The sequence below is a fragment of the Grus americana genome, chromosome 2, assembly GCF_028858705.1.
Source record: "Grus americana isolate bGruAme1 chromosome 2, bGruAme1.mat, whole genome shotgun sequence".
Lineage (NCBI taxonomy): Eukaryota > Metazoa > Chordata > Aves > Gruiformes > Gruidae > Grus > Grus americana.
In genome coordinates, this window is record NC_072853.1 from 46,242,251 (window position 1) to 46,268,706 (window position 26,456).

Sequence of the window (26,456 nt, forward strand, 5' to 3'; positions counted from 1 at the left end):
ACAGTCCCTCTCCAGCTTTCCTGTAGGCCCCTTCAGGTACTGGAAGGCTGCAATTAGATCTCCCTGGAGCCTTCTTTTCTCCAGGCTGGACAATCCCAACTCTCTCAGCCTGTCCTCATAGGAGAGGTGCTCCAGCCCTCTGATCAGCTTCAGGGCCCTCCTGGACTCACTCCAACAGCTCCATGTCTCTCCTGTACTGGGGCCCCCAGAGCTGGACGCAGTACTCCAGGTGGGGTCTCACAAGAGTGGAGCAGAGGGGCAGGATCACCTCCCTTGACCTGCTGGTCATGCTTCTTGTGATGCAGCCCAGGACATGGTTGGCTTTCTGGGCTGCAAGCGCACACTGCTGGCTCATGTTGAGCTTCTCATCAATCAATACCCCCAAGTCCTCCTCAGGGCTGCTCTCAATCCATTCCTCGCCCAGCCTATAGCTGTGCTTGGGATTGCACCGACCCATGTGCAGGACCTTGCACTTGGCCTTGTTGAACTTCATGTGGTTTGCACGGGCCCACCTCTCCAGCCTGTCAAGGTCCCTCTGGATGGCATCCCTTCCCTCCAGCGCGTCGACCACACCACACAGCTTGGTGTGGTTGGCGAACTGGCTGAGGGTGCACTCAGTCCCGCTGTCTGTGTCACCGACAAAGATGTTGAACAGTGCCAGTCCCAATACCAACCCCTGAGGAACGTCACTCATCACTGTTCTCCACTTGGGCGCTGAGCCGTTGATCACAACTCTTTGAGTGCAGCCATCCAGCCAATTCCTTATCCACCATCGAATCCATGTCTCTCCAATTTAGAGACAAGGATGTCGTGCAGGACAGTCTCAAATGCCTTGCACAAGTCTAGGTAGATGATGGCAGTTGCTCTTCTCTTGTCCACAGACACTGTAACCCCATCATAGAAGGCCAGCAAATTTGTCAGGCATGATTTGCCCTTAGTGAAGCCGTGTTGGCTGCCACCAACCATTTAAGGGAGTTTGACATTTTATTTTACAGACTCTTCTTTTGAAGACAAGTGTCAAGCTCCTAGGGTCTCAGCTTACTCATATCTAACTTTTAAGCCTTGAGTCAGGGAACCTAGACTTCCTCAACATGAATCGCATCCTTCCAGTCCATAAAAGCTAAGAAGATGAGGTGATAGTGACTGATTTACTAATAAACAAGACTGGGGAGATGGCTGTGGCTTAACCTGATGTTTCTGGCATACATTGAAAAATCAGGTTTTAAGGTGCTCCCTTTTTGTATGGGGAAAATTTGCTTCCCTTCTTTTGAAAGAGGCGGCACAGAATAGAGGAGTACCTATTTCAGCTTAAAAGGGCTAAGTGAGCAGTTGAGCTCAACCTGGTGCTGTCTGCACTGAAGTGAATTGGGGAACTTTCCTGCTAGCTCAACTGTGAAAACAATAGCAGCTATTAACATGCAATGGCTGAGAGCATCTACCCTGCCTAGAAAGAGGGAAGATTCCCCACTCACGTGCTACTGGACCTTGTTCTTTGAGGACCAATTATATGAGATTACACCAAAGGGTAACAATTTATCCAGTCATGCCTAAATGCGTAGTAAGATTGTACTTGAAAACAAATTTTGTATCCACCTTTTTTGATATACAACACAAGCAAAGCTCTCTTCATGCTCTCACAGACAGCTTCCTAAAAATTGCAGAACTCTAGATTGAAAAGTGTTCAGCACAGGATATGCTCATTTTCACTTGAAATGAATGCTAAAGAGCCCTTTTAAGTCAAATAACTTTATTTCAGATTACAGAAATACTAGGAGTCAAATTGTGTTTACTAAAAAGTCACTTAAGATGAATTTTTACAATTCAACTTGAAATACATACAACATTGTTAGCGTGTTCTACAAAACCTCATAAAAATATATGGCACTTGACATACTAGTAATTACATTTAGCTAAAATGTAAATAGCATTATTCAGCTAAGGATTTTTTATGTCCTTTGTAATCTCTTGTGCTGACAGAAGTGCCACTTAATTGTCACTACACTTGTCATAGCAAATGATAGCCCCAAATCCTGAAAATCTTGCAGACTGGCGATATAGTAAGGTGAAGTAAAGCCATGACGGTTGGTTTACAAGGAAAAGCTATGCTTGTCATGAAAAATGATAGTCCCAAATCTCAAAGATCTTGCAGACTGACACTATCTTAAGTAAGGCGAAGTGAAGCTGTGACAGCTGGCTTGCAAGGAATGGCTAACTTACAGCAGTCTAACAGTCTTTCCAGTCACAGTCAAGAAGTCATCATCAGCCAAGGCACGAAGCGCTTCTTCAAACATTTCCTTAGTGACAGCCTTAAAGAAAAGAAATAAATCAAGTAAAGATGGGAGGGGAATACTTAAAAAACTGTAAAAATGCATTACTTCTTACCAATTTTATTCTTTTTTTTTAAGCTGTAGTATGTTCTTTTTGCAATTTGAAATCTGGCCTGGGACCCTGAAGCTGAGTTTGCTACTTCAGAAGCCAGAATAATCATCAGAGACAGCAAAGATTCAGCTCATTTATCTGTAGAATTGGCTTTCTGGTCATGTCAGCTGAAAAAGTTAGTGTCTCCCTTTCCTTCCATAATGGGATTTCAGAATAAAATAATGTTGATTTGGAAAACCACCATGCTTTCAAAATTAATTAATATTTTAAAACAATGCAGGAAACTTACTGTATCAGACTGTGCTCGGAGATCATCAAAAAGCTGTTGGTACTTCAAAGCCGGCGTTTTACCCTTTGACTGGATAAGCTTCCTTAAGGCTTGAGCCAACTCTTCTTTCCGCTTACGAGCTGTTGCGCTCATTCCTTATGAAAAGAAAGTTTATTTCTAAAGGGTATTTTCTAAGGAGGACAGGTTAAGTTACATTTCAAAATTACAAAAGCCCGATAGTATCCCAGCCTTATCATTATGAAAACACAAACCTGTAGTAAGAATGGATATGTCCACAATTCCGGTCCTTGGATCAGTAGCAGACTGTTTCAGGGCTTCCCGATGGAGGCGTTTTGCTTCTTCTACATCAATTGTTTCAACTTTCTCAGAAAAGCGTACTTTAGCATGCGCTTCTGCCAGTCGGATCAGAGACTCAAGTTGTCGAGGATATGCAGAAACCATTCCCCTGCCACTACCGATCTTCCTCATGTCCACATATGCCTGAGAAGAGAGTCATTAAATATTTCAGGAAATTCTGTTACCTCTGTTATTTTCAGCATCCCCTTCGTACCCCATCTCTTATTTCAGAATACAAGCGATTCTGGCAAGCTGTTCCAAACACTATTTCTGCTCATATACCTTCACGATTCTTCTGCAATGAAGGATAACCACACTACATATATGTATTTCCCTTATAAAGCAATTAAGCCATGATAATGAGTCAAGTTTTGAATCACTTCTTAAAAAAAAATAAGGACTAGTCTTAAGTGCTTGTGTCTGTACTGACACATTTCATTTCAGTAGAATTTTATGCTTTTATTAATGTGATAGAGCCAAAACCAATACATTTGAAAGTTAATGATAAGAGTGCAGAATGACTTTTATACTGATCCCTCTTTCCTTTATAAACACTTTATATATAAACCTTTATAAAATGATGATTTTTAGAGATGTTTGAAGTCTTACAGAAGAACCATATATACATAGGAAGCATACATACAAGGGGATTTTGCCATTTTTGACAAGTCAGTAAGGACTCAGAACACTATTAACAGCAACTCCTTTACCTCAATAAGGGCTTGGCTTGCTTCTTCACTTAACCTAGGATTTATATAACTACGAGCATATGCAATGTAATCCCTCAATACTGCCATGTCCATGTACTCCTCCTCCATCTTTTCTTCACTTTGGTAGTACAATGAAACCAAATGGCGAGCAAGACGTCTGTCATAAGCTTCATCGCGTGGATCCAACATTAAAAAGATCAAGTCAAATCTGAACAGGATAAGAATCCAGTATTAGTGTTATACTTTCCTGCTATTTAAAGTAGTTTGGTTTAGGGTTTTTGACTTAACAAGTAGAGGTAGGAGTTATTTGACTGTTACGTTCTACTCTAAGTAGGATTTGCTTTATTAACCTGAAAAGATAAATTTTCTAGAAGTCTGAAAGTACAGAACAGCACAGTGGATTTGCTTTCATCCTGTGGACTTGTAAGTCTGATACATTCTGCAAAATTCAGATCCCATGTTCAAGGCTGACAGTTTTTGTTTTCTTAAAAAAAACCAAACAAAAAACCCAAAGGAACATAAACCACACAAAACTTCCACACATACATCAAATACACAGAACAAACTTGCTGCTAAAGAAACTGCCCTAGAAGGCAACAGGGCATATACCTATATAGTTATTTTATGCATATAAAAACCTTAAGTAAATAAATGTATGTATAAATAAAGAAGCACTTGTGGTTTAATCCTGAAAAAAAAAAAGGTTTATAATTTTACAAACAATATATTCAACTGTAGGCAGACATTTTTAGGCAGCCCATTGTATATAAGCTTAAATCCAAGAAATGATGGAACTGAGATGCTGCTCAAGCCTAGTTTCATTTAGTACACCCCATACTAAGGTACCATTTGTCACTAAATGGCTAAATCAAGCGGCTCTTAATTGGAATCTAAGCTGTAGGTGTCCTCAGAATATCCAATATACCAGTGTACTTCAACTTTCCGGCTAGTGTGGGAATTCCTCACAAGATGCAACTGCAGCAGATGATAGTTAAATTTTAGATCAGCAGACACTAGATGTTGCTCTAACAGCTATGGCCCAAAAGGCTAGCACTGCCACCTCCCTGACTGGATTTTACAGAGCAACATGAAGCAGATCTTCAGATTCTACCACCTCTGCTGCAAGTTCCCTAATCATCAGTTTCACTTTCAAAGTTTTATGGAGCTAAGAAAAACATCCTGAGTTTCTGTTGACGTTATCACTCTTTTCGAGATGATCATGAAACAACAGACAAAAACCCAATATAGAATTAAATAAAGAGACCCTACAGATCTCATCAGATCTTATGTTCGGGGTCAATATGTAAATACTAAAAGGCAGTTCTCTGCTCACATAGAAGTTGTAAGAACAGCATTTAAAAAAAAAAACACTACGTAAGTTTTATGCTCCACTATAAAGAACACAATTGTTCTGTTGTACTATATTTAATCATTTTCACAAGAAGTAGTATAACATCTCATAAAAATGAGACATGCAAGTGGGAGCTGAGTACCTTGACAACAGTGTATGAGGAAGCTGGATATTTTCAATAGTAGTCTTTTTTGGATTCCACTGTGATTCTATAGGGTTAGCTGCTGCTAGGATCGATGTACGAGCATTCAGTTGGCAAATAATTCCAGCCTGTCAAAACAAAACATATTTCTGAAACCAGCTGCAACTATGTGCCACCAAAACTTCTTTCCCCCCAACTTCATGAGACCACCAGTGTTACTAAATGGGTTCTGCAGTAAAAAAACCCTGCATTGCGAAAACCTTTTAGAGTAAAGCAAGACCAAAAATATCCGGAAATACTAGTTTGCTACGAAAGCCGTATTCTTTTGTAAATGAGTTGTTACATAATCTAGGCTTGGTCCACTGACAACAACAGAAAAATGTAATCCTTTGTTCTTCTGATTACATTTTGGTTTCAGCAGCCTAGCAGATACCATGCTCAGTGCAGAGAACCTGGAATTAAACAGAGACTTACCTTTGCAATGGAGAGAGTCTGTTGTTCCATTACTTCATGTAGCACTGATCTTGTGCTTTCATTCATTTTGTCAAACTCATCAATGCAGCAAATGCCATTGTCACTAAGTACTAGAGCACCCGTCTGAAGAACCAGCTGCCGCGTTTCTGGATCCTTCATCACGTACGCAGTAAGACCAACTGCACTTGAGCCTTTGCCAGATGTATACTGGCCTCGAGGAACCAGGTTATACACGTACTGGAGCAGCTGTGATTTACTAGTACCAGGATCACCACAGAGAAGAATGTTGATCTCAGCACGAAAATTGCCTCTTCCTGTGTGAGTAAAATCCTTTCTTGATCCTCCAAAAAGCTGCAGCAGAATACCCTACAAAAATATTCTCTTTAAAAATCAAAACATCACCTCTTGTATAGTTAACAGAGCAAATCCAACTGTTGAACTAAAACATCTAATGAACTGAAACACTGCTAAAATTAACTCAGACATGGAAGAAAACACTTGAAACGGTTTTTAGAAGTCTTGAAAAGGATTTATGTTTTATGGACATCCTCAGTTCTAGTTAATTACAAACATATAGTTAAACTTCTAGGTCCTACAAACTCAGCTTATAATTAGTTTTGAATTAGATTTGTTTCAAATCTATTGGCAAACTTCTATAATCGAAATTTTACCAACAAATTCTGCTGACAACAGGGAAGCCAGAATATACTATTGCCTATAAGGCTATGTTTAATCTAGGAGCAAAGTACTATTACCTCTTTTGTATCATTAAAAAAGTGCCATTTTTATCAGCTTTTTGGTCAAGACTAATCAAGCATCATTGTCTTTTTAGGAAAACTGCTTTACTATGTTAGAACATTACTTCAATAAAATTCTTTACTTGCCCATAAAAATGAAAAGTGTTTAAGGTCTTTATTTCATTGGAATTTACCAATGCTTCCACCTCTATACTTCCTAAAAAAAAGTGTGCTTGCAGCATTAGTAAAGAAATAAAAATAACTACCAGTATTTTGAAAGTACTGGAATTATTAGTATAAACATACAGCTTGTTATTTTATCAGCTAGAATTATCAGGGAGGATTTTTTTTCCTTTTCAAATTTACTGGTTTAAAAATTCACCATTTCCCAGTATTAATTCTTTTTCTCCTCTAGTAACATATGCATGCTAGATAGTCCATAAAAGTGATAGTGACAATGACAGCTGGAACAGCAAGGAAAAGAGCAAGGAAAACTGTACACTACTTCACGTAAAGCCTCTGCGCAATTTCTTACAGCACAGAAACCTTGCAGAGGCATGGAGCAAGCTGTTTGTATTAGTCCTGTTCTCATTCACTTAGAACAACTTGCGGATGTCAGTAAAACCTGTTCAGTAGTTACAAGAAACACGACCTGCCTGTTTTATTTTCCTTGAGGTCCCTGAGTACTCATGCTCCCAAACGTGTGGGTTTCAAGCACTTCCAAGTACCAAAGATCAAAGTTTTGTATGCTGTTGTGAACAGATTTTGGTCAGAACTTGAAGAATGTCCCTTGACAAAGGGTCCCTAGCTTTCCTCAACTCCACCCGCTACACCTGATGTGCCTTATTAGCATGGCGAGGAGGTAACCAGAAATGGAATTGTTGTTACTGTATTTCCATTTCAGCAGGAAATTGTTGTATGGTTTTGAATTCAACTTCTAGCCATTTCAGAAACCTATGAACTATGATAACGTATAAATCTGTAAAGAAAAAACAGAAGAATATACTTGAGAGGATTGTTTGGTGTCTGACATTACCTTGACACCCACTACTCACTGTAGGTTTTGCAGTGATAAAGTTGTAGTACCTCAGTTGAACGTATTATTGGAACAGTCCCTTCTTGGATACATCCAAGTAATTGTTTTGACATCCCGTAAGTCAGGGCCAACCACAAGTCATTTTAAAGCTACTGTTCTCTTATGGATGCCTCTTTTCAGCGCTTACCATGTTTTAGCTACTTATTTTTCTTTGATCACCAATAATCTGAACACTCCAAGAAATATCCAAGATGCACACTGCAATTAAGTTTTCCCAGTTCTGCTGCCTTCCTACCATTTCAGTATCTTCCACCTAATTGACACTCCTTAATAGCATGAAAAGAATTATGATACACCTATAAACAACTCCATCCTAACAAGACCATGGAGTTTTAAGACTGCTCAAGACAGTTTTGAATTTTGAAGCCTCAAGTCATTTTTATAGCAAACAATAATTACAAATGTACAAGCATATAAACACATGCCTTACAAGAGAAATATAGAATTTGATTTACCTTTTTGATATCTTCATGCTCATAGATACTTGGGGCCAATGCTGAAGAAAGTCTCTCATATATGTCTCTTTTTTTAGAAAGCTCTTTTAGAATTTCCACACGTTCCTCTGTAAACATTTTTTGCTCTGTTTCCTCATCAACACCATGCAGACGTTTTGAATCTGTCTTGCGATAGTGTATGACATCAATGTGGGTCTTATAGACAGATTTTACGTTGCTGACCCTTGGATTAACTCGAATTGGGACTGCCCTGTAGATACCTAAAAGAAACATAATTCCAAAACATGAAAATTTTACATTTTCTCTTGAAAAGTAAAGCTTTTCCAAACAGCCTAAATATTTTAGTCAGTTTATTTCCCAGTACCAGTGTCATGTAGAAGTCAGTGGAACATATTTAAGTCATCTAGACCATTTTTGCAGGTACATACATGTTTAACGTTCGCATCAGAACTGTTCTCAACAAGGAAAATGCTTAAGCATTTTGGAAAGGAAAAAAAAATAAAAAATTAAGGCTTGGTGCTTTTCAAAGTCCTGCTTTTATGCCTAAAGTCAGCATTTCCCCCCTTTTTGTAAGTGCCAAGTTTAATAATAGATTGCTAGCAGTACAGCAGTTGTTTTAAAGCAAAGTGGTTTATAAAACATGGTTGTAGTATCCTAAGCCTTACTCTACGTTACCACTGACATCACACACCGTTTAAGGAATTGTCTCTTCCTTACCTACATTATCAGAATGACTCAATTGTCAAGGTCAGAAGGGACCTCTGGAGATTATCTAGTCCAATCATGAGCTCAAACTGGAGTCACCAAGAACAGGTTGCTAAAGGCCACGTCCAGTCTGTTTTGGAATATGTCTAAAGATGGAGACTCCACACAGCCTCTCCGGGCAACCTGTGCTGGGGTTTGACCACCCAAACAGTAAAAAAGTTCTGTTTAACTGGAATTTCCTGTATTTCAACTTGTGCCCACTGCCTCATGACCTGTCACTGGGCACCACTCCACCCTCCCGAATCAGGTATTTATAAACACACTGGTAACATCTCCCTGAGCCTTCTCTTCTCCAGGCTGAGCAGTCCCAGCTTTCTCGGCCTTTCCGTATATGACACAGTATCCAGTTATCATCATGGCCCTTTACTGAATTCACTCTAGTACGTTCATATCTCCCTTGAACTGGGGAGCCCAGAAGCAGACACAGTACTCCTCCAGATGTGGTCTCACCAATGCTGAACAGAGGGGAAGGATCACCTCCATCAACCTGCTGGCAACACCCCTTCTAATGAAGCCCAGGAGGCTGTTGGCCAAAGAGCTGCACAATCATCTGGTTGTATCAAGCACCGCTTCCTTACAGTTTTGGTTTTGTCTGCAAGTTTCCTGAGGGTGCACTCCGTCCCATCATCCAGGTCATTAGTGAAGATATCAAACAGGCTGTGGCCCCAGTATTGACCCCTGGGGTACACCTGTGGTGACCAACCTCCAGCTGGACTTTGGGCCACTGATCATAATGCTTTGAGACCAGCTGTTCTGCCAGTTTTGAATCCATCTCACTGTCCACTTATCTAACCCATACCCCACCAGTTTGCCTAGGACGATGTTATGGGAGACAGGGATGAAAGCCTTGCTAAAGTCAAGATAAACAACATCCACTACTCCAGTTATCTCATTGTAGAAGGTTGTTATCCACTGTAAAACCATGCTGGCTATGCCAAATCACCTTCTTGTCCTTCATACAGTTAGAAAACATTTACAGGATTATTGGCTCTATCACCTTCCCAGGGGTCAAGATGAGGCTGACTGGCCTGTAGTCCTCCAGGTCTCCTCCTCGCCCTAGGAGTGACACTGACTTTCTTCCAGAACCTTAGCCAGTCACCATGATTTTTCAAAGATAACTGAGCGGCCTTGCAAAGGCAGCAGCCAGCTCCCTCAGCACTTGTCGGTGCATCCCAACAGGTCCCTTTATAGATGGTTAAGATCAGTGAAAAAGAAGAACGCAAATACTCAAACCAAATTTTACCTGTGACATTAACTCTGTCACCTGGCTGAACTTTATCAACAAGGTCATTGTGAGCAAACAGTGCAACCGTATGAGGGGTCTGTCCAGCTGGCATATCTTCAGGAGACTCCTGCAGTTTGATCTAGCAAAAAACACCTTAAGTTTTAGTTTCAAAAAAAGCAAAGCTTTTCCACAGAGCGTACAACAGTATCTTGTGTTAGCACAGTCTTCAGCATCATTTTGAATTGAGAACACTGCTCAAGAACAAAATACCTCCACCCGAACAGCAAAACTGATTGCTAATAAAAAGATATGGTGAAAATGAGAATTCTGCTGGTTGCTAATGGTATGGCTAAAATGCTGTTACAGACAAGGCCCATATAGTCCAGATACAAGTGGACACACTATATAAAGGTGCTTCCATATGGAAACATTAAAATGCATACGTATTTTATCCTTTTAATGCATTTCTTCTCTAAAGTATGGATTTACCCTTTCGCTAAGTTGTTTCACGCATTTTCATGTTCCAAAACACTTTTCCCCTTTCCAAACATTCAGTCTAAAGATACTTTAATGCTGTTGACGATATTGGGGAGGAGGTGGGGGAGCAAAAACTAGAAACTGTTTCATTTCAGCCACCAACTCAGCACAACGTACCATCTGTTTGTCAGAGAACATGGATCGATTGTGAATCAGCGCCATACTGTGTGTTGTGTTACAGTTCTTGCATACTGATGGCTCAGCAATCCTGCCACGATCAATTTCTACTCTGGTGGTGAATGCGCAAACCTGGCATTTAAAGAATGCTTCTTGCATCTCAGGAATTAACTGGGAGCTTCTGATGACCATACCGCTGATGGTGATAAGTTGGTCGATATCTACAAAATATAGAGACTCGTGTCATCACTTCGTACTCTTAAAATTTAAAATAACCTTCAAAGTTCATGTTATCTTAGTTTTTAGGTGGGAGGTAGACATTTGGTTAGGTGCTAGTATTTTGTTTAAGACAAAGCAAAAAGAATCATAAATGTGTAGTACAAATATTCTAATTTACAGTATTTATACAAAAAGAATCCTTTGTGCTTGCAGAACTATGAATATCAGTAGCTAATGCCAGGAAAGATTTCCTTTACGGATAATTATTCTGCTCTAAACTTTGGGCTGTAAAGCATTTGCTTCTGAAACAGACTTAAAAACGAAAGACAATGGTCTGGATAGACCACAAGTACAGTTGTATACAGTCTTCATGTAATTCTATGTTAACACTGAATAAGTTCACATAAATCCTTAAGATTCTTTTCTAACATGGTAATCTAAAGTTTACCTTCAGGGTTTAAACTTCTCATATTCCTAGTCTTCAGTGCATTATACGGCCTTACTTGAATCTGATGTTCTAATATTGAATCAGGGTAACGATCAAAGAAGATCTCATTGGCAGCCATGTCAAATGTTGGGATAACTTCCTGTATAAAATTTTTTAGAAACAGTTAAGCTTACAAAGTTTAAAAAACGAAAAGCAAAAAAACCCAACAAATCATACAACAAAATATTTTTGCATGAAGCATTTTACGTGCTGCTCATCAGCCAGGAATGACTGAAAGTTATGCCAGCTGAGCAATTTCCTACATAACAGAAAACTTGCTGTTTAGATCAGGTTTATTCATTGAAATGTTGCAAAGGGAGAAAAAAATAAAAAAGAAGTTCAAGACTCAGGACATTGCAGTTTACCAGCTCATTTTGCATTTATGAGGTATGCACTATAGTATCTATAATCAAATTTTAACTAATATAAAATGTCTTCTTTCATGGTAAATAAAACAAGGAAGCCGCAGAGATTACACTGAACATACAAAGTACACATTGCATTTAAACAAACATATTAAAAGCCAGAAATATGAAAGGGCCACTTGAAAGCCAGAAAACAAGTGCACTACCTCACCTGAGGATAGCAGATCAGTTGCCTGTAAAGATTTTCATCAAATGATCTTAGATGGTCACAATTTACATTCAGGAATGGTTCCCCAATCATATTAATCTGCAAGATATTTGAAAAGAAATCTTTAGCTCGAGGGCATGCAAGATTAAAAAAGAAACGTTAAGTTTCGCTGTGTTACAAGTACCTCTTCAAGCCGTTGCATATAGCGTGGCTCATTAAGATCCAAGCCAATGTCTTCATCCTCTTTAGCTAGCGGATCAATGAAACGCTGAAGAAACCTCTGAACATCAGAGGTAAGAGGAAGACAGAAGGGAAAGATGAACAGAATTTAGTCGTACATACACCTACTTTGTATCAGATTCAACTAATATTTGTTTAATCAAACTAGCTTTTCATTTAAAAAACAACAAAGAAGAAGTTGTTAACCTACCTGGAATTTTTCTTTGCATGAGGCTACGTTAACATCTGTTCCCCAAATAACAAGCTTTTGTCCAAGAGATTGCTCGGTTGCTACTACATCCTCAGCCGGCTACGTGGAAACAAAATAAGCATACGTAAATATGCATAGTTGTTTAAAAAAGAAGTTGTCAAATACAAAATCAAAGACATCTACCTACCCCATCCGAGTGTAAATCGACTTGTCTGGCTTTACGGACAGACCCGAGATCCGGCCTCTGCCTGACCGGAGTTCCGCGTACACCACTTCGTGGAGTACCTTCTACCCTGGAGCTGGGTGTGCCGTAAGTCAGAGGTGAACTGATATCGAAGTCAAGAGGAATAGCTATAAAGAAAAAATATATTTCGTTATGATTATCAAGACATTTTAAGTTTAGAGCAGATTGAAATTCAGCCTCTGCATTTGTCTCGTCATTCTTTTAACTCTACTGTCATGAGTAGCATCATTCAATTCCAGTGTTTTGTTAAAACAGAAACAATAAAGATGTCGCAAGTCTACCTGGACCTTTTCTTTGCATTAACATCTCTTCTGAAAGATCCCAAGTTCTAGTAAAGCTTTGCTAGAAAGCTTTAAAGCAGTACTGCGTTATAAAACTACTTTGGTGTTCAAGCATAAGTCAGAATCTAGCACTTTAGATGAAACATGCTTTTCAGCATATTTGGGGCTGTAAAACAAGTGATGACAATTACTGATTACTGCAACTAAAACCAATCCTATTTATAAAAGGAAGGCTTTTTATGTCAACCTAATTCTTTCTGCATTAATAATTTTATTACATCATTAGTTCTAGAAATAGATAAAAGAATAAAGTATAATCCCCAATACATACTCCCACGATACTTTGAAGCTACATCATCAGATCTGCACCCCTGACACCGACCGTATTCCTGTACCATTGCTACGCTAAACTCAAATGAGAAACTTCAGATAAAAAACCCCTCGTTTTTTCCTATTTTCCAGCCAGATCCATTCTCCAGGCTGCTCGCTACACAGCGGCCCAGGCAGCCCCCCGGCAGCCAGCACAGCCGTGAAGCACGGCGGCACGGCGTGCCCCAGCCCCGGCGTACCGGAGTGGCGGAACTGCGGAGGGCTGGAGAAGAGAGCATCGGGGGCGCTGGGGCTCTGCACTTCGGCGGGCGGAGAGGTGGGCATGGGCTGCAGGTCTCCGGTGGAGGTGGAGTCGTCTGTCCGACGCTTCTGCGAAGGAGGAGACCGAGCATCTTGTGCTGCAAGACACAAGCAGACCCGGGAACGGCGTTTAAATCGCCGCGCCAGCGCCCGAGGCGGAGCGCGGTATAGGCACGGCGGCCGGGAGCACACCCCGGGGTGGGGCGGGCGGGCAGGCAGGCGGCGCCAGGCCCCGGCGCCAAGCGTACAGCGGAGCGAGAGCCCGCCAAGCAGCCAAAACCCGCCCGCTGCCACCGGCTGGCTCTAGCTCCGGCCCCGGCCGCCTTCCGCCCGTCCCCAGGCCGGCCCCTTCCCACCAAAGCACTTACGAGTCGGGGGATTGCTGCCTCGGCCACGCTTGCCGCGGCGGCGGCTGGGGGTGGAGGCGGGCGACGACATGGTGCTGCTCCGGCTCCCGCGGCGGTCCTACCTGCGGGGTTCGACGAGAGAAACGCGGGCTGCGGGCACTCCGCCACCAGCCGAGCCCGGAGCTGAGACCGGCGAGCTTACCCTCCCCCGCGCCCGCACACACCTCAGCGACCCCAAGAAACTCCGCGCCAAGCGAATCCCGTGCGCGCGCTCTCGCGGGCTCTCTGGCCAATGGATAGGCGCGATCGCAACGGGAGCGCCCAACGGAGACACAAAGGTGGGGGTGGGGAACGGAGAAGGAATGGAGGAAGGAGGTGAACCCTCCGGATCCCCGAGGTGAGGGTCGCGTACAGCTCGAGCTCCTACAGTAGGGACAGAAGTATACTGCAGGGTACTCCTTGTGCTACAAGACGGAGGCTGTCCTCAGCCACGGGACATCGCCCCCCCCCGCAGCCCAGAGTGGAACCGCCCGGACCTGACTGAATTTCGCGGCAAAACTAGTCCCGCGGCGCGGCAGGGAGGTGTGGGGAGGTTGGAGCAGTCCATTCACCGTGGGGCAGGGGAAACAGCGCGTATAGGCTGCTGTATGTGCGTGTACTGAGCCAATCCTGCGGCCAGAGACATAAAGGAGCCCCGAAAACCCTCTTCCCTGCCGCCGCCCCCCTCTGCTCGGAATGGTCTGGCCGAGGCGTTTCTTCTGCCTCGGAGTGCGCCAGTCCTGATGCCACGGCGTGTCTCTCCCCTCAGCTGGTTGTGTTGGATCCGGCCGGAGGCGGGCTCTTCGCGCCCCCCTTCCGCCTCCCCCTCCGTGCCGCTGCCTGCGCTGCCGGACTGGGGCGGCATGGCCGGCGCCCAGGAGTATCTGCACCAGCTGCACCGCTGCCTGCAGCCCAGCGATGCTGCCAGCGCCGCCCTGCACGGCTACAGCCTGCTCCGCAGCCTGGGGGAGACGTGCCTCACCAGCCCGGCGGGCGGCATGCAGGGTGCGCCCTCCGGCCCGGCCTGGTCGCGGGGGGTGGCGGCAGGGGCTGGGGGGGCCCTCAGCGCCTCTGGGCGAAGCCTGAGGCGGCCGTTGCCTCGCTGGTGGCTTTAAAACAGCAACTGCTCAGCTTGGGCAGGGCTCGTTAATGTTAGGGGGACACGCACCAAGTCGCGGGGCGGCTCTAGCCCCCTTCCCTTCCCCCCCCCCCCCCCGTGTTCTTCACTCAACACGACACCTGAGGGCTGCTGGCGTGACATAAGAGGCTGATTTCGGGGGAGGGATGGTCTCTTGCCTCAGATAACCACTTCCCTTGGTAAAAAATACTTGGGTGCGTGCCCCCTGTCTGCCGACCTGCCCTCAGGTTAGCTTTCCCGCGGCAGGGGCAGGCCGCTGCGAGAGGTCAGAGGCACGGGGCCTGGGCCCCAGCCCACGGGAGGTCAGAAACACCCGCGTTAAGTTGCGGGGTTTTTTTCTGGTGAGGAGTATCAGCGCCGTGCAAGACGTTAAGGCGTGCTCTGAGGCACAAGGCGCCGGGCTGAGCAGTGTCCAGCCCTGCCTGCTGTAGAAAGGAAACCAACCGCCTGATGGTTTGTTTGCTTCCCCCCAACCCAGCGCTGCACCTGTCCCTGGTGTTCTCCCAAGAGCATGGCTTGCTCGTCTTTATCCACAGATCCCTCAGCATCGAGGAGGTGAGTTGGTAAACTTTAATTTTTAAAGAAATGCTGAGGTAGTGCTATATGAACAGCATGTTTTAGTATACACATTGGAGCTAAATTTTTTTTTTTAACCTTTCAGTTTCGAGATTGCAGGGAAGAAGCACTGAAGTTTCTTTGTGTCTTTATGGAAAAAGTTGGTGACAAAGTTCATCCTTACGCCTGTAATATTAAGGTGGGTAAAGGAAAATTATTTCCTAAAGGTCTTTGCCGAATGGTTGAAACAGTTCTGGTGGGTCTTACACCATAACAGATTCATAACTGTCCTTCACCCCTCCCGGTCTGCCTTACCCATCTCTAGTGTTTTTATTAGAGCTGAAATAACTTGATTGACATAAAGTGTAATTCATACAACAGAGAAACGTGGAATTGTTTCTTTACCTACAGACTTAATTTTATTAGCTTCTCTTCATAGAATATAATAGGTATTGGGTTTGAAAGTAAGGTATTGGGTTTGAAAATAACAGTTACGAATTTTTATTTGCACAGACTAAGTTCATGGTTTAAGTGTAATATTTTAAATGTTTCTATGGGCGATGGTTGATTTTAAATACTCATTTTTAAAAACGTCTCTCACAAAGTTTTGCAATAAATACAGAAAATGGTGGAAACTACAATACCTCCTAAAATGAGGTTCCTTGAGTCTAGATTGCTGAACAGTACTGCTTTGCATAGAAGTGCTTGACTGCACCACTGCACTTTCTGATCTCAAATTAGTAGTTACGTATTGTAAGGGATGATAGTACAGAGGCAGAAAATTTGCTAAGTGTGCCTTTTGTTCCAGAAACTGCACTTTCCTTGCTTGAGCTGGGATTTGTTACAATGTCAGACAGTGCTGCAGTGTTGTCAGTGAAGCCACTTTCAGGACTGAATATTTTTATTGTTTTAGTCTTTTTTAAAAATCCTAAACTTGTTAGGAACAGATACATTAAAGAGGCAGATGAATACATTGTTATCTTCGAATTCCCTTCTCTACTTACAAGTATTATAATCTCCATTTTTGTTCCTATCTAGCAAACTTGTATTAGTGTTTATACAAAAGAGAGAGCAGCAAAATGTAAAATCCCAGCTCTGGAACTTCTGATTAAGGTAAAATGCATTTTATAAATCTCTTGTTTCTAGAAAAAGTAGAAAATCTGTTGTATTACTATAGTTGTGCTATATCATGCAGGAAATCTGTAGTCTGCAGTAGCAAGACAATAGTGATAGTGTAATATTTAAATATTAGTAAGAGATATGTCTTAACAACAGATTGTCTTTGATAATCCTCCAGTAGGTTGCTTAGGTGTCAGCATGTCATTCCTTCATCATGATTGTTTGGGGGGGGCAACTGCAGATAATCTCTCTCCCAGTTTATTATGGCTCTTTAAGGAGAAATTTTGCAGTTCAGTTGTATTCTTACTTTAAAATATTATGTATTAATATATAATAATATATTAGACACAGTATGTGAAAGGTGTGGAGAAGGGGATTTTTTTCAGAAGTCTTACTACTGTGTGACAGTAATTTCATAAGGTGCTTCTTTAGAATGCATTAGACTCTTGTTTTGCAAATGCTTTTACACCTACTTAGTTTTGTTTATGAGAAACAAAATGCCATCTGAGTTATTATGAATCACTTCTTCTGTGAATTGGTTTGGCTTTATAGCGGCAGGGAGAGAAATACAATATGATAAAGGCTACTGCAGGCTTGCCAAGCCTGTGCTTTTGTGGGTTTATGTATATTTATCTTGAGATATTAGGAAAAATTTCTTCACTGAAAGGGTTATCAAGCCCTGGAACAGGCTGCCCAGGGAAGCAGTTGAGTCACCATCCCTGGAGGTATTTAAAAGACGTATAGATGTAGCACTTAGGGACATGGTTTAGTGGTGGACTTGGCAAAGTTAGGTTAACGGTTGGACTTAATGATCTTAAAGGTCTTTTCCAACCTAAATGATTCTATGACGCTATATAAAAAAATATACTGTGTATAATTTTCGTGTAGATGATCTGTATATAATATGTATAATATAAATTAAAAATTATACATTTTACATTTATACATATATAGGATGGTAGTTTGTTGTTAAAGTAGATTTCGTGCCAATACTCTTTCCTGGATCTCTGTCATTGAATAGCAGACTTAAGCTGAAGTTACATATATGAACTCTGTTTTTATTTAGACCAAGTAGGATTGTGGTAGTGATATTAATGGTTTTCCTAAATTTTCCTTTTTTTTTTTTTTAATCTATTTTTTTTAGTTGCTCCAAAGTTTACGACGTTCCTGTCTGATGGAAGAAATGAAAGTTGGGGAGATATTTAATAAATTTTATGGGGAACTTGCCACAAAAAGTAAAGTTCCTGATACGGGTAGGCTTTAGTTTTTCTATCAATGTCCTTTGTTTTATTTATACTCAGTTTTTGTTGGATTATACCCTATGGAAATATATAATTGTTATTTCCATGGCGAGTGGGTTTAAAAATGGTAGCTGTCATGTTTTAAAGCTAGTAAAATTTGTTCAAGTCTTCTGATCACGATCATGCAGTGAGCTGGGCTTCTTAGCAGACCTGTATATATGTATGAGCTAACACGTGGGAGAAATCATATAATTGCATTTAGTGGTGGCAATTCATACTGAATTGAAGCATAGGTCTGGTTTAGGATTCCCGACATAAAAAAGTATTTGTATGTCTAATCTGTTATTATTAGTCCCTGAATACCTAAATCCTGAAAGTAATTATAGCTTGTCATTAACCAACTTAACTTTGCTAGGGTCTTAGATTTATTTGTTCTTCTCAGGTTCAGTGCTAACCTGGTGTAGCTGAACTCTTGAAGTTACTCTTATATTTGTTTCATAACTATACACACACATACCCCTATAACTTCAAGCCTTAAGAGGAGTCTGGTCCCGCCAGTGGGTGCTGTTATCAAAACTGCTGCCCGTCCCTGTCAAAGTTTGTGTAAGCCCCAGCTTGGTTGCTAAAGCTCTTTGCAACCTGATTCTAACCCCGGCCAGTTTTGTCCTCAGAGCTGCAGTTTTAGTGTGATAGTTCCTCCATTGGTTACCTCTAATATGAGCTCTTCAGTTCCTGTCTTAGCTAATTATATTATGATGTTAAGCATACTAATATGAGCTCTACTTTGATTGTCTTGGCTAGTTACAGCTGAAATCTTGGCTTGACAGGTCTAGCCCTCACAAAACTTTCTGTGCCTGCATAGAACCCTTTAGTCTGAACTCAAGCCTAGAAACTTCTGCTAGCTGTTGGCCTTAACCCTGATGGTACTTGAAAGTCCCAGCATAACCTCAAGGCCAGCGGCAAACTTGGATTAGTGATAAATGCTTCCTCAGTGGATATGGCCTTTATTAATCAGTTTTCTAAGCCATGTTTGAAAAGAATAGATGTGTTTAACTTACTAATGTGGGAGAACGATGCATCTCACATTGTAGTGTGTAGATATATATATGTATGTACCTCATAAAGAGCCATCTTTCCCACGTGCTAATCACCAATGAAATTTAAACCAGGGTTGGTTTTCTTATGGTTGCAAGTTACATAGAATTGCAATGGAAATGTCAAAGTAATGTTTTCAGTAATTAATATTTAATAATACTAAATTATTTTCCAGTACTGGAGAAGATTTATGAGCTTTTGGGAGTTTTGGGAGAGGTGCAGCCTAGTGACATGATTAACAACTCAGAAAAACTATTCCGAGCTTATTTGGGAGAGCTTAAAACACAGGTATGATTGGAATTTCTTTTCAGACTCTTGCATTGCTTTGCATTTTTTCCTTTGATGTGTGTAGCGCTGTGTGTTGGAATACTATTGTAACTAGTACAGTTTGCAGGGATCTAGCCGGACAATCATAAATGCTTCCTTAAGGACCATTAAAGTTTGTGTTCTCTGGTTCTGAGATGTTTTCAAAGTAAAAATTCAAGGCCATCAGCGAAGTGAATTAACCAATTTACTGTGAGAAAAGATGGCATGTGGTGATCACTGCAGTAGAACCCAAGAAAAGTTATATTGCTATGCACTTGTAGTTTCTGATTTGGTCTTTACTAGCTGCAAAATCCTTGCCCTTCAAGTAAATTGAACTTTACTTTCCTATATTCTGCACTTCTAAGACTTCAGTGTGTCCTATCTAAGTTTTGCTATGGTTGGTCTTGGTGGAACATATTTTGTGCTTTTCAAATAATTTGTTGTGCTTTTGGAGCTAAACTCTCTCCCAAATGACATGAAACTTCTGAGTAGGAGATGTTTCTGTGGACTTGTGCTCGTAGAGGTGCTGACATAATTGTAAAGTTGGAATATGTTATTTTATCTACACTTTTAGTAACTGGGAACCTGTGGTGTAAATTTATCTTAGCTTGAGGATAATACTATTTTCAATTCCTACTTTTTTTAGATGACATCAGCTACAAGGGGACCCAAGCTACCTGTCGTAGCAGGATGTCTGAGGGGACTGGCGGCACTCATGTACAACTTTACCAAATCCATGGACGAAGGTATGTTCTTTTTCTATGTGAAAGGTAGTTATACATGAGGTAGATAGAGAACTGGCTGAATGGCAGGACTCAGAGGGTTGCGATAAGTGGCACAGAGTCTAGTTGGAGGCCTGTAGCTAGTGGTGTGCCCCAGGGATCAGTACTGGCTCTGGTCTTGTTCAATATACTCATCAGTGACCTGGATGAAAGGACAGAGTATGCCCTCAGCGAGTCGATACAGAAGTGGGAGGAGTGGCCAACACACCAGAAGGCTGCGCTGCCATTCAGTGAGACCTGGACAGGCTACAGAACTGGGCAGAGAAGAACCAAATGAAGTTTAACAACAGCAAGTGTAGGTTCCTGCCCCTAGGGAAGAACAACCCCATGCACCAGTACAGGTTAGGGGTTGACCTGCTGGGAAGCAGCTCTGCACAGAAGGACCTGGGAGTCCTGGTGAACAACAAGCTCTCCACGAGCCAGCAATGTGCCCTTGTGGCCAAGAAGGCCAATGGTATCCTGGGGTGCATTAAGAAGAGTGTGGCCAGCAGGTCGAGGGAGGTTATCCTCCCCCTCTACTCTGCCCTGGTGAGGCCACATCTGGAATATTGTGTCCAGTTCTGGACTCCCCAGTTTAAGAACAACAGGGAACTACTGGAGAGAGTCCAGCGGAGGGCTACGAGGATGATGAGGGGACTGGAGCATCTCTCATATGAGGAAAGGCTGAGAGAGCTGGGTCTGTTTAGTCTGGAGAAGACTGAGAGGGGATCCATCAATGCTTATAAATATCTAAAGGGCGGATGTCAAGAGGATGGGACCAGACTCTTTTCAGTGATGCCCAGTGACAGGACAAGGGGCAATGGGCACAAACTGGAACACTGGAAGTTCCATCTGAACATGAGGAAAAACTTTTTCGCTTTGAGGGTGACTGATCACTGGCACAGGCTGCCCGGAGAGGTTGTGGGGTCTTCTGCTCTGGAGATATTCAAAACCTGCCTGGACGCCATCCTGTGCAACCTGCATTAAGTGATCCTGCTCTAGCAGGGGGGTTGGACTAGATCATCTCCAGAGGTCCCTTCCAACCCCTGCCATTCTGTGATTCCGTGATACAATTTGATATATTTTAATCATTATACAGCCAGCAAGCAGCACCATTTCTCACTATGAACTCAGAATTAAAATTTCCCTACTGGTAAATGGTTTATGCAAAAACAAAGCCTGTCCAGCTATCTGGTCCTTGTAGTCTGTCTTTGTGTGGAATGGCTTCATCAGTGTGTTTCTGTACATAAATGTTTGAAGTGCTATTTTCTAACCAGAGATTGGGCAGCTATGAGAGCCACACTGAAGCTGGAATGTGGTTTATACAGGGATTTGTTTCCCTTAGAAGAATCATATCTGTTAAAACATGGGTATTGAGAAAAATCAATGAATATAGACATACAATTTTTTTCAAATTTAAGAGTATTTCAGGAAAAAGCATCTCTGCCCCTTAAAATGAGATATGTAAGGCTTTCCAATATTGCTTCTTCATACCAAGTTTTGGATAAAAATATCTTTGTCTTCATTCTACCTCTTGTGTGTTGATAGTGAAATGCTCATTATTGGATTGTTTCATAGATCCTCAGACTGCAAAGGAGATTTTTGATTTTGCAATGAAGGCAATCAACCCACAGGTAAATCTGCCCCATGTTAATTGTTCCACATAAATGAATTAGCCCTGATGAAGAATAAATGATGTATGACAAACCTTTTCTGATATTACAGGTTGATCAGAAGCGATACGCAGTACAGCTAGGTAAGATTGTAAATTATTTCAATTCGTGCTGAGGTAGATACCATACATACAATGGTGTCTTCTGTCTAGAGTTGTTTATTCTCTACTGGCTGTCTTCAGATGGCTCTATTCTTCAGTCTTCTAAGATGATCGGGGAGCAAAGCTGGTGTACTTTAAGTTGGAATCTAAAGAGTTAAACATGTGTTTGGTTAAAGTAGGCAAGGTCTAATCAGCTTATGAACAGCAGCATTACACTCGATGCCTTTTGCCCCGCCGGAGTAGTACAAAACCCTGGTATGAGAAGGGAATCATGGTAGGAGTAGAAATCAGAGGAACATAGCAAATTAGGAGAAGAGAGAAGATGGTGGATTGGGTTATAAGAAAAGAAATAGGAAGAGAAGAGGAATTTCACTGGAAGCAGGAGAAGGAAACGGGGAACAAATGAAGTACATGAAGAAAATCAGAAACTGGCCTGTGAAATGTGAGTGGCTTCTGCAGAAATTGCCAAAATGCAAGGTTTGGGTACTAGGCCCATGGCAACTGTGAAGGCTAAAATCCTCTTTAAAGATAGTCTGCTCCCCCCAAAAAAAATAAAAATTCTGAATTCTTTATTTGTCTGCATCACAGTTGGTTGGAGGAGGGGACTTGAGCATATGTCCTGACCACAGAAACCAAATCCTTGTGAATTGTGTGGTGCAGTATTATTATTTGTAACCAGGAGAGTCCCTTTCTTTTTTTACAGTTAGTGTAAATTACTTCAGAACACAACTGTGCTTTTCATAATGGTGTACATTAAAAAAGAAGATTCTGGAGAGTTGTTTCTATGCTTAAGTTCTTAATGTTTGGATACTGATACTGTAATGGCTAGACGAATACATTTTATACCCTCCAGTCATGGTAGATACACCTACCTAAAGTCCTAATGTGGACTTTTATTGTCTGGTCTGGTTTTGAAAGTGGAATATAAGTCTGGGGTTTAATGAGAAGTGTTTTTACATTGCAGCTGGTTTACAGTTGTTCACATGGCATGCTGCTCAGTTTGGTGCCTTGCTCCTGGACAACTACATCTCCCTCTTTGAAGCAATGTGTAAATGGTGTGGCCACACAAATCAGGAGCTGAAGAAAGCCAGTCATTCTGCACTGGATTCATTCCTCAAGCAGGTATTGTAACTTCACTGGGACCTCTAAGACTAAAGATAAGTCAAATTTCTTGAAATGGTGGGAATATTTGGTGCTTGGCAGTTCAGTGAATCTGTTTAATAAATAATTATTTGTATTGAAGTGTTTCGTATTACAAGCTAGGTATCTTTTAAGACAACTTTAATTTTTTTTGTGTCTTTTTCATGTTTCTCTAAATGCTGAAATTTTTCTATCTGCTTTACAGATTTCTTTAATGGTAGCTAAGGATGCAGAGCTACACAAGAGCAAGTTGCAGTTCTTCATGGAGCAGTTCTATGGAATCATCAGAAGAATGGATTCGAGCAACAAAGAGTTGTCCATTGCCATTCGTGGATATGGGCTTTTTGCAGCAGTATGTGCAGGAAACTTGTTCTGATAAAGAAGCGTACTGAATGGATTTAAAGCTAGGATTCACATACCATTCATTTTATGATTTTATACAGCTTGTTATGTAGGCAGAGCTCCTGTTTCTGGATTAATTGTTGAACTTAATTAGCTACATTGTAAAATATGCTGTGGTTGAAAATTATTGAAACACATACTGAATTTAGTGGGAGCACTTGCAGCAGTGAGGGTTGTAGTTACTTCGGCTTGTGCACTAGTTCTGAAGTGGAAAAAGAGGAGTTTTGTATACAGCTTTCACAAAACTTAAGGATGTGCTTAATTGCTTACGTACAGGCAATACCTCATTAGCTCTGTCTGCATTTAGATGGTAGAATCTAGGTTAGCTCTGCTCTGGAAGCAGTTCAGATATGTTTCCTGCAGAGCAGGAATCTCAGTCGGAACAGCCAAAAGGTACTGCTGACTGCAGGACACCAGGAGGTAATTTGTGAAACAACTGTAAACAAAAAAAAAAAAAACAACAAACCACCACCAAACTAAAAAACCCCCACCCAAAAAAAACCCCACCCATACTTATATATTTATGTGGAGGATAGGTATGTTTGTCAGGAAGCACCATTAAGAACCAGCTTCCAATTTTTGTCAGCAGTCAATTAAAATGGCAGTATAATAAAGTTAAGGTTCTGTAAAGAAAGGGCAGTGTTTATGTATCTGCAACCTATGCACTTGATGGTGGTACCACACCTTCTATATAGCAGAATTCTAGACATTCCTTTTTTTTTTCCCCTCTCTCTCTCAAAGCAAAGATTAGGTTAAATAATCTCAAAGATTCTTTAGAGAAGGTTAGGAAATGTGACAGAATAGCTGATTACTAGCTGAATCCTTTCCATTTTGCTATCTTTTGAGCGGAGTGCATTTGTTTTGTAGAATTTTCAATGTGCTTTGTTGAAGCCTAGTCTTCCTCTTCTATGATATGAGCTAGAAAGGAATTGAGTTAAAGGTATTGTTTCCAGAAAAAAATGAAGTATTTCAAATTACTGAATTGAAAGAACCTGATTAAAAATAATGTATTATGGAACACAAGAAGTTAATTAAAATTACATAATGTAAATACAGACACAGGATAATGCTACAAATTTTAATAGAAAAAAGGGATCGTAATGCTCCCGTACTTATAAATCTTTAATATGTTAAGACACACTAATGGTTGTTAGCGTGTTTAGTCTAAATCTTGGCCAAGCATCAGACGCTACATTGCAAGGAAGCAGTCTTACTACTACTGCACGTAGTGACCTCAGCCTGAACACAAGTTCTGTGATTGATTCAGTTTCAAGGCAGAATATTTCTTTTACTGTCTAATCACTAAAATGATTTTAAAGTAATACTTCCAGTTCTGCAAATGATAAATGGATAGTCTTAATTTTGTCAGCATGTTTTTAGACAGACTAGATTCAGCCTTTAGCCTAACTCATATTCTGTCATTACCTAAATCAGTCCATTCTTTTTCCATGGTCAGTTCCCTACTACGGTTTTTGCCGGTGACCTGGTTCCTGCCTCCCTTTTCACAAAGACTGCTTTTTGACCTAGCTCATGCTAAATACTGTGATTTACAGATTGTTCTATAGAAATCTGTAAGCATTATTATGTACCCTCTAGTACTGTTGGGATGCTTTCCACTTGTTTGTTAGTTTAGGAGTAGTCTTTATCCTCTGTACAGATCCCAGCACAATAAAAGTTCAGACTTTGGGCTGCTGAGTTAAATGTTAAATAGTAGTAGCCTGTGAATGATAATTGCCTAAGCCACATTAGGTAAGCCATTTACACTTTAATGCAGCTAAGTCAAAATATAAGTGAATATTAGCATCCCTCATGCCGTATTTAAGATATTTAAAGCCAAACTCCGTGCTTTTCAGACTGGATTTGAAATTGTGTCACTCCAAGTTCAAGTACTTCTATAGTAAATTATGCTGCATCAGTGAACTATTATTTTAGTTCATTGCAGGTACCAAATTTCTCATACATGTAGCAAGTAGAATACTTAGTTTATTCAGATGTATTGAGTTCCTGGAAAAATTGAAAATAGTATTCTTATTAAGGCTCGGTGAAGACTTGGCTGGGTTTTAGTGCTACAGCATACCTTTGCTTGGCTGTACAAAGTTGCTAAATCAGTATTTTATTTTCTCTCTGTAAGCCCTGTAAAGCTATACATTCTAAGGATGTTGACGACATGTATGTTGGGCTCCTTCAGCGTTGTAAGCAAATGTACCTCACAGAAGCAGAAACAATAGATGACCATCTGTATCAGCTACCAAGTTTCCTCCAGTCCATTGCAAGTGTGATATTCCATATAGATACAGTAAGTGGAGTATTTAAAGTACCAGTCAGTTGGGTTTTTTATGCAGCTATGAATGTTCAGCTGTGAACTTAACCTATGTTAGAAGGTATTTCTTTATCTGAAATAGAATGATGTTTAGTTCCTAGGGGATGGGATGAATATCAGGAGAATACTTTATTAGATTTTATTTCAATAAAGAAAATGCACAGAATATACCAAATAAAATGCTACAGTGCATTGTAATGAAAACCATGATAGCCAAATGTGAATAGGTTTTTATTTATTTTAGGTGAAGATATTTATTTGGACCTAGCCTTACCCTTCTCTTTCTGTGTTTATACCACTCTATTGCTGCTTTTTCTTTTGGTACTGATACTTAGCATGTTCTCTGAGGCAGATATTTTGATTTTCCTGTGATGCTGTGCTGTCTGTGTTCTAATGAGGGCTTTCTGGATCCTAGCTAGAGCTGGGAAGTAAGGTTGGGGCAGAGAAGAAAGCTTTCATTTGCATTCTGTATTCAGATTGTTAAGGATGAACAGATTATACTGCTGTGTTGTTATTGTTTAATTAAATTAGTTCTTTTCTAATAAGCTTAAGACGGGTTCCATCAAAGCACTAATCTATTGAGGAGCTACTTTGCATAATGTGCTCCAGGAAACTTTCTTACTCTGTTTCTTTTGTTTGTTTTTTGGTTTTTATATCTAAGGTGAGTCCATTTGCTAAGTCTTTTATTGTTCTCAGAGCAGGTCATGATGTAAAGTCTTGTAACAAACTGTCTTGCTGAAAT

General features: G+C 41.1%; 2 protein-coding genes across 7 annotated transcripts in view; one reads left to right on the forward strand and one right to left on the reverse strand.

Moving 5' to 3' along the window:
• Positions 1-1,730: 1,730 nt before the first annotated feature.
• MCM4 (minichromosome maintenance complex component 4) lies at positions 1,731-14,111 on the reverse strand. 2 transcript variants are annotated; one of them, XM_054818007.1, is made up of 17 exons: positions 14,049-14,111; positions 13,846-13,946; positions 13,417-13,575; positions 12,510-12,673; positions 12,323-12,421; positions 12,077-12,172; positions 11,896-11,991; positions 11,281-11,419; positions 10,614-10,834; positions 9,978-10,098; positions 7,970-8,229; positions 5,682-6,047; positions 5,208-5,335; positions 3,715-3,922; positions 2,920-3,148; positions 2,669-2,802; positions 1,731-2,306 (listed from the first exon to the last, which is right to left on the reverse strand). In XM_054818007.1, exons 2-17 carry the CDS (start codon positions 13,913-13,915, stop codon positions 2,214-2,216), a joined length of 2,583 nt encoding a protein of 860 aa, XP_054673982.1. In that variant the 5' UTR covers positions 13,916-13,946; positions 14,049-14,111; the 3' UTR covers positions 1,731-2,213. The 2 variants fall into 2 exon arrangements, with proteins under 2 accessions (XP_054673982.1, XP_054673983.1); XM_054818008.1 differs by lacking the exon at positions 14,049-14,111 and adding an exon at positions 14,027-14,039.
• A 592-nt stretch (positions 14,112-14,703) lies between these two features.
• PRKDC (protein kinase, DNA-activated, catalytic subunit) overlaps positions 14,704-26,456 on the forward strand; it is an 89,499-nt gene continuing 77,746 nt past the window's right edge. For 4 of the 5 annotated variants that reach the window (XM_054815147.1, XM_054815148.1, XM_054815149.1 and 1 more), the window contains exons 1-12: positions 14,704-14,868; positions 15,480-15,556; positions 15,663-15,755; positions 16,595-16,669; positions 17,820-17,928; positions 19,187-19,299; positions 19,964-20,063; positions 21,657-21,712; positions 21,804-21,834; positions 22,817-22,974; positions 23,198-23,344; positions 25,526-25,690. In XM_054815147.1, coding sequence (XP_054671122.1) covers positions 14,727-14,868; positions 15,480-15,556; positions 15,663-15,755; positions 16,595-16,669; positions 17,820-17,928; positions 19,187-19,299; positions 19,964-20,063; positions 21,657-21,712; positions 21,804-21,834; positions 22,817-22,974; positions 23,198-23,344; positions 25,526-25,690 — 1,266 coding nt within the window. In that variant the 5' untranslated portion in view covers positions 14,704-14,726. Of the gene's footprint in view, positions 14,869-15,479; positions 15,557-15,662; positions 15,756-16,594; positions 16,670-17,819; positions 17,929-19,186; positions 19,300-19,963; positions 20,064-21,656; positions 21,713-21,803; positions 21,835-22,177; positions 22,295-22,816; positions 22,975-23,197; positions 23,345-25,525; positions 25,691-26,456 lie in introns of those variants that run through there. The other variant, XM_054815151.1, reaches the window with a different exon arrangement.

Excerpts from the sequence above, each read along its gene's own strand:
- MCM4 (XM_054818007.1), bottom strand. The coding sequence starts at position 13,915 with ATGTCGTCGCCCGCCTCCACCCCCAGCCGCCGCCGCGGCAAGCGTGGC. Across the intron at positions 13,576-13,845 it reads AGGCAGCAATCCCCCGACTC|CACAAGATGCTCGGTCTCCT; the intron begins GTAAGTGCTTTG and ends TGTGTCTTGCAG. Across the intron at positions 3,149-3,714 it reads CAAGCCAAGCCCTTATTGAG|GCATATGTGGACATGAGGAA; the intron begins GTAAAGGAGTTG and ends CTCTCTTCTCAG.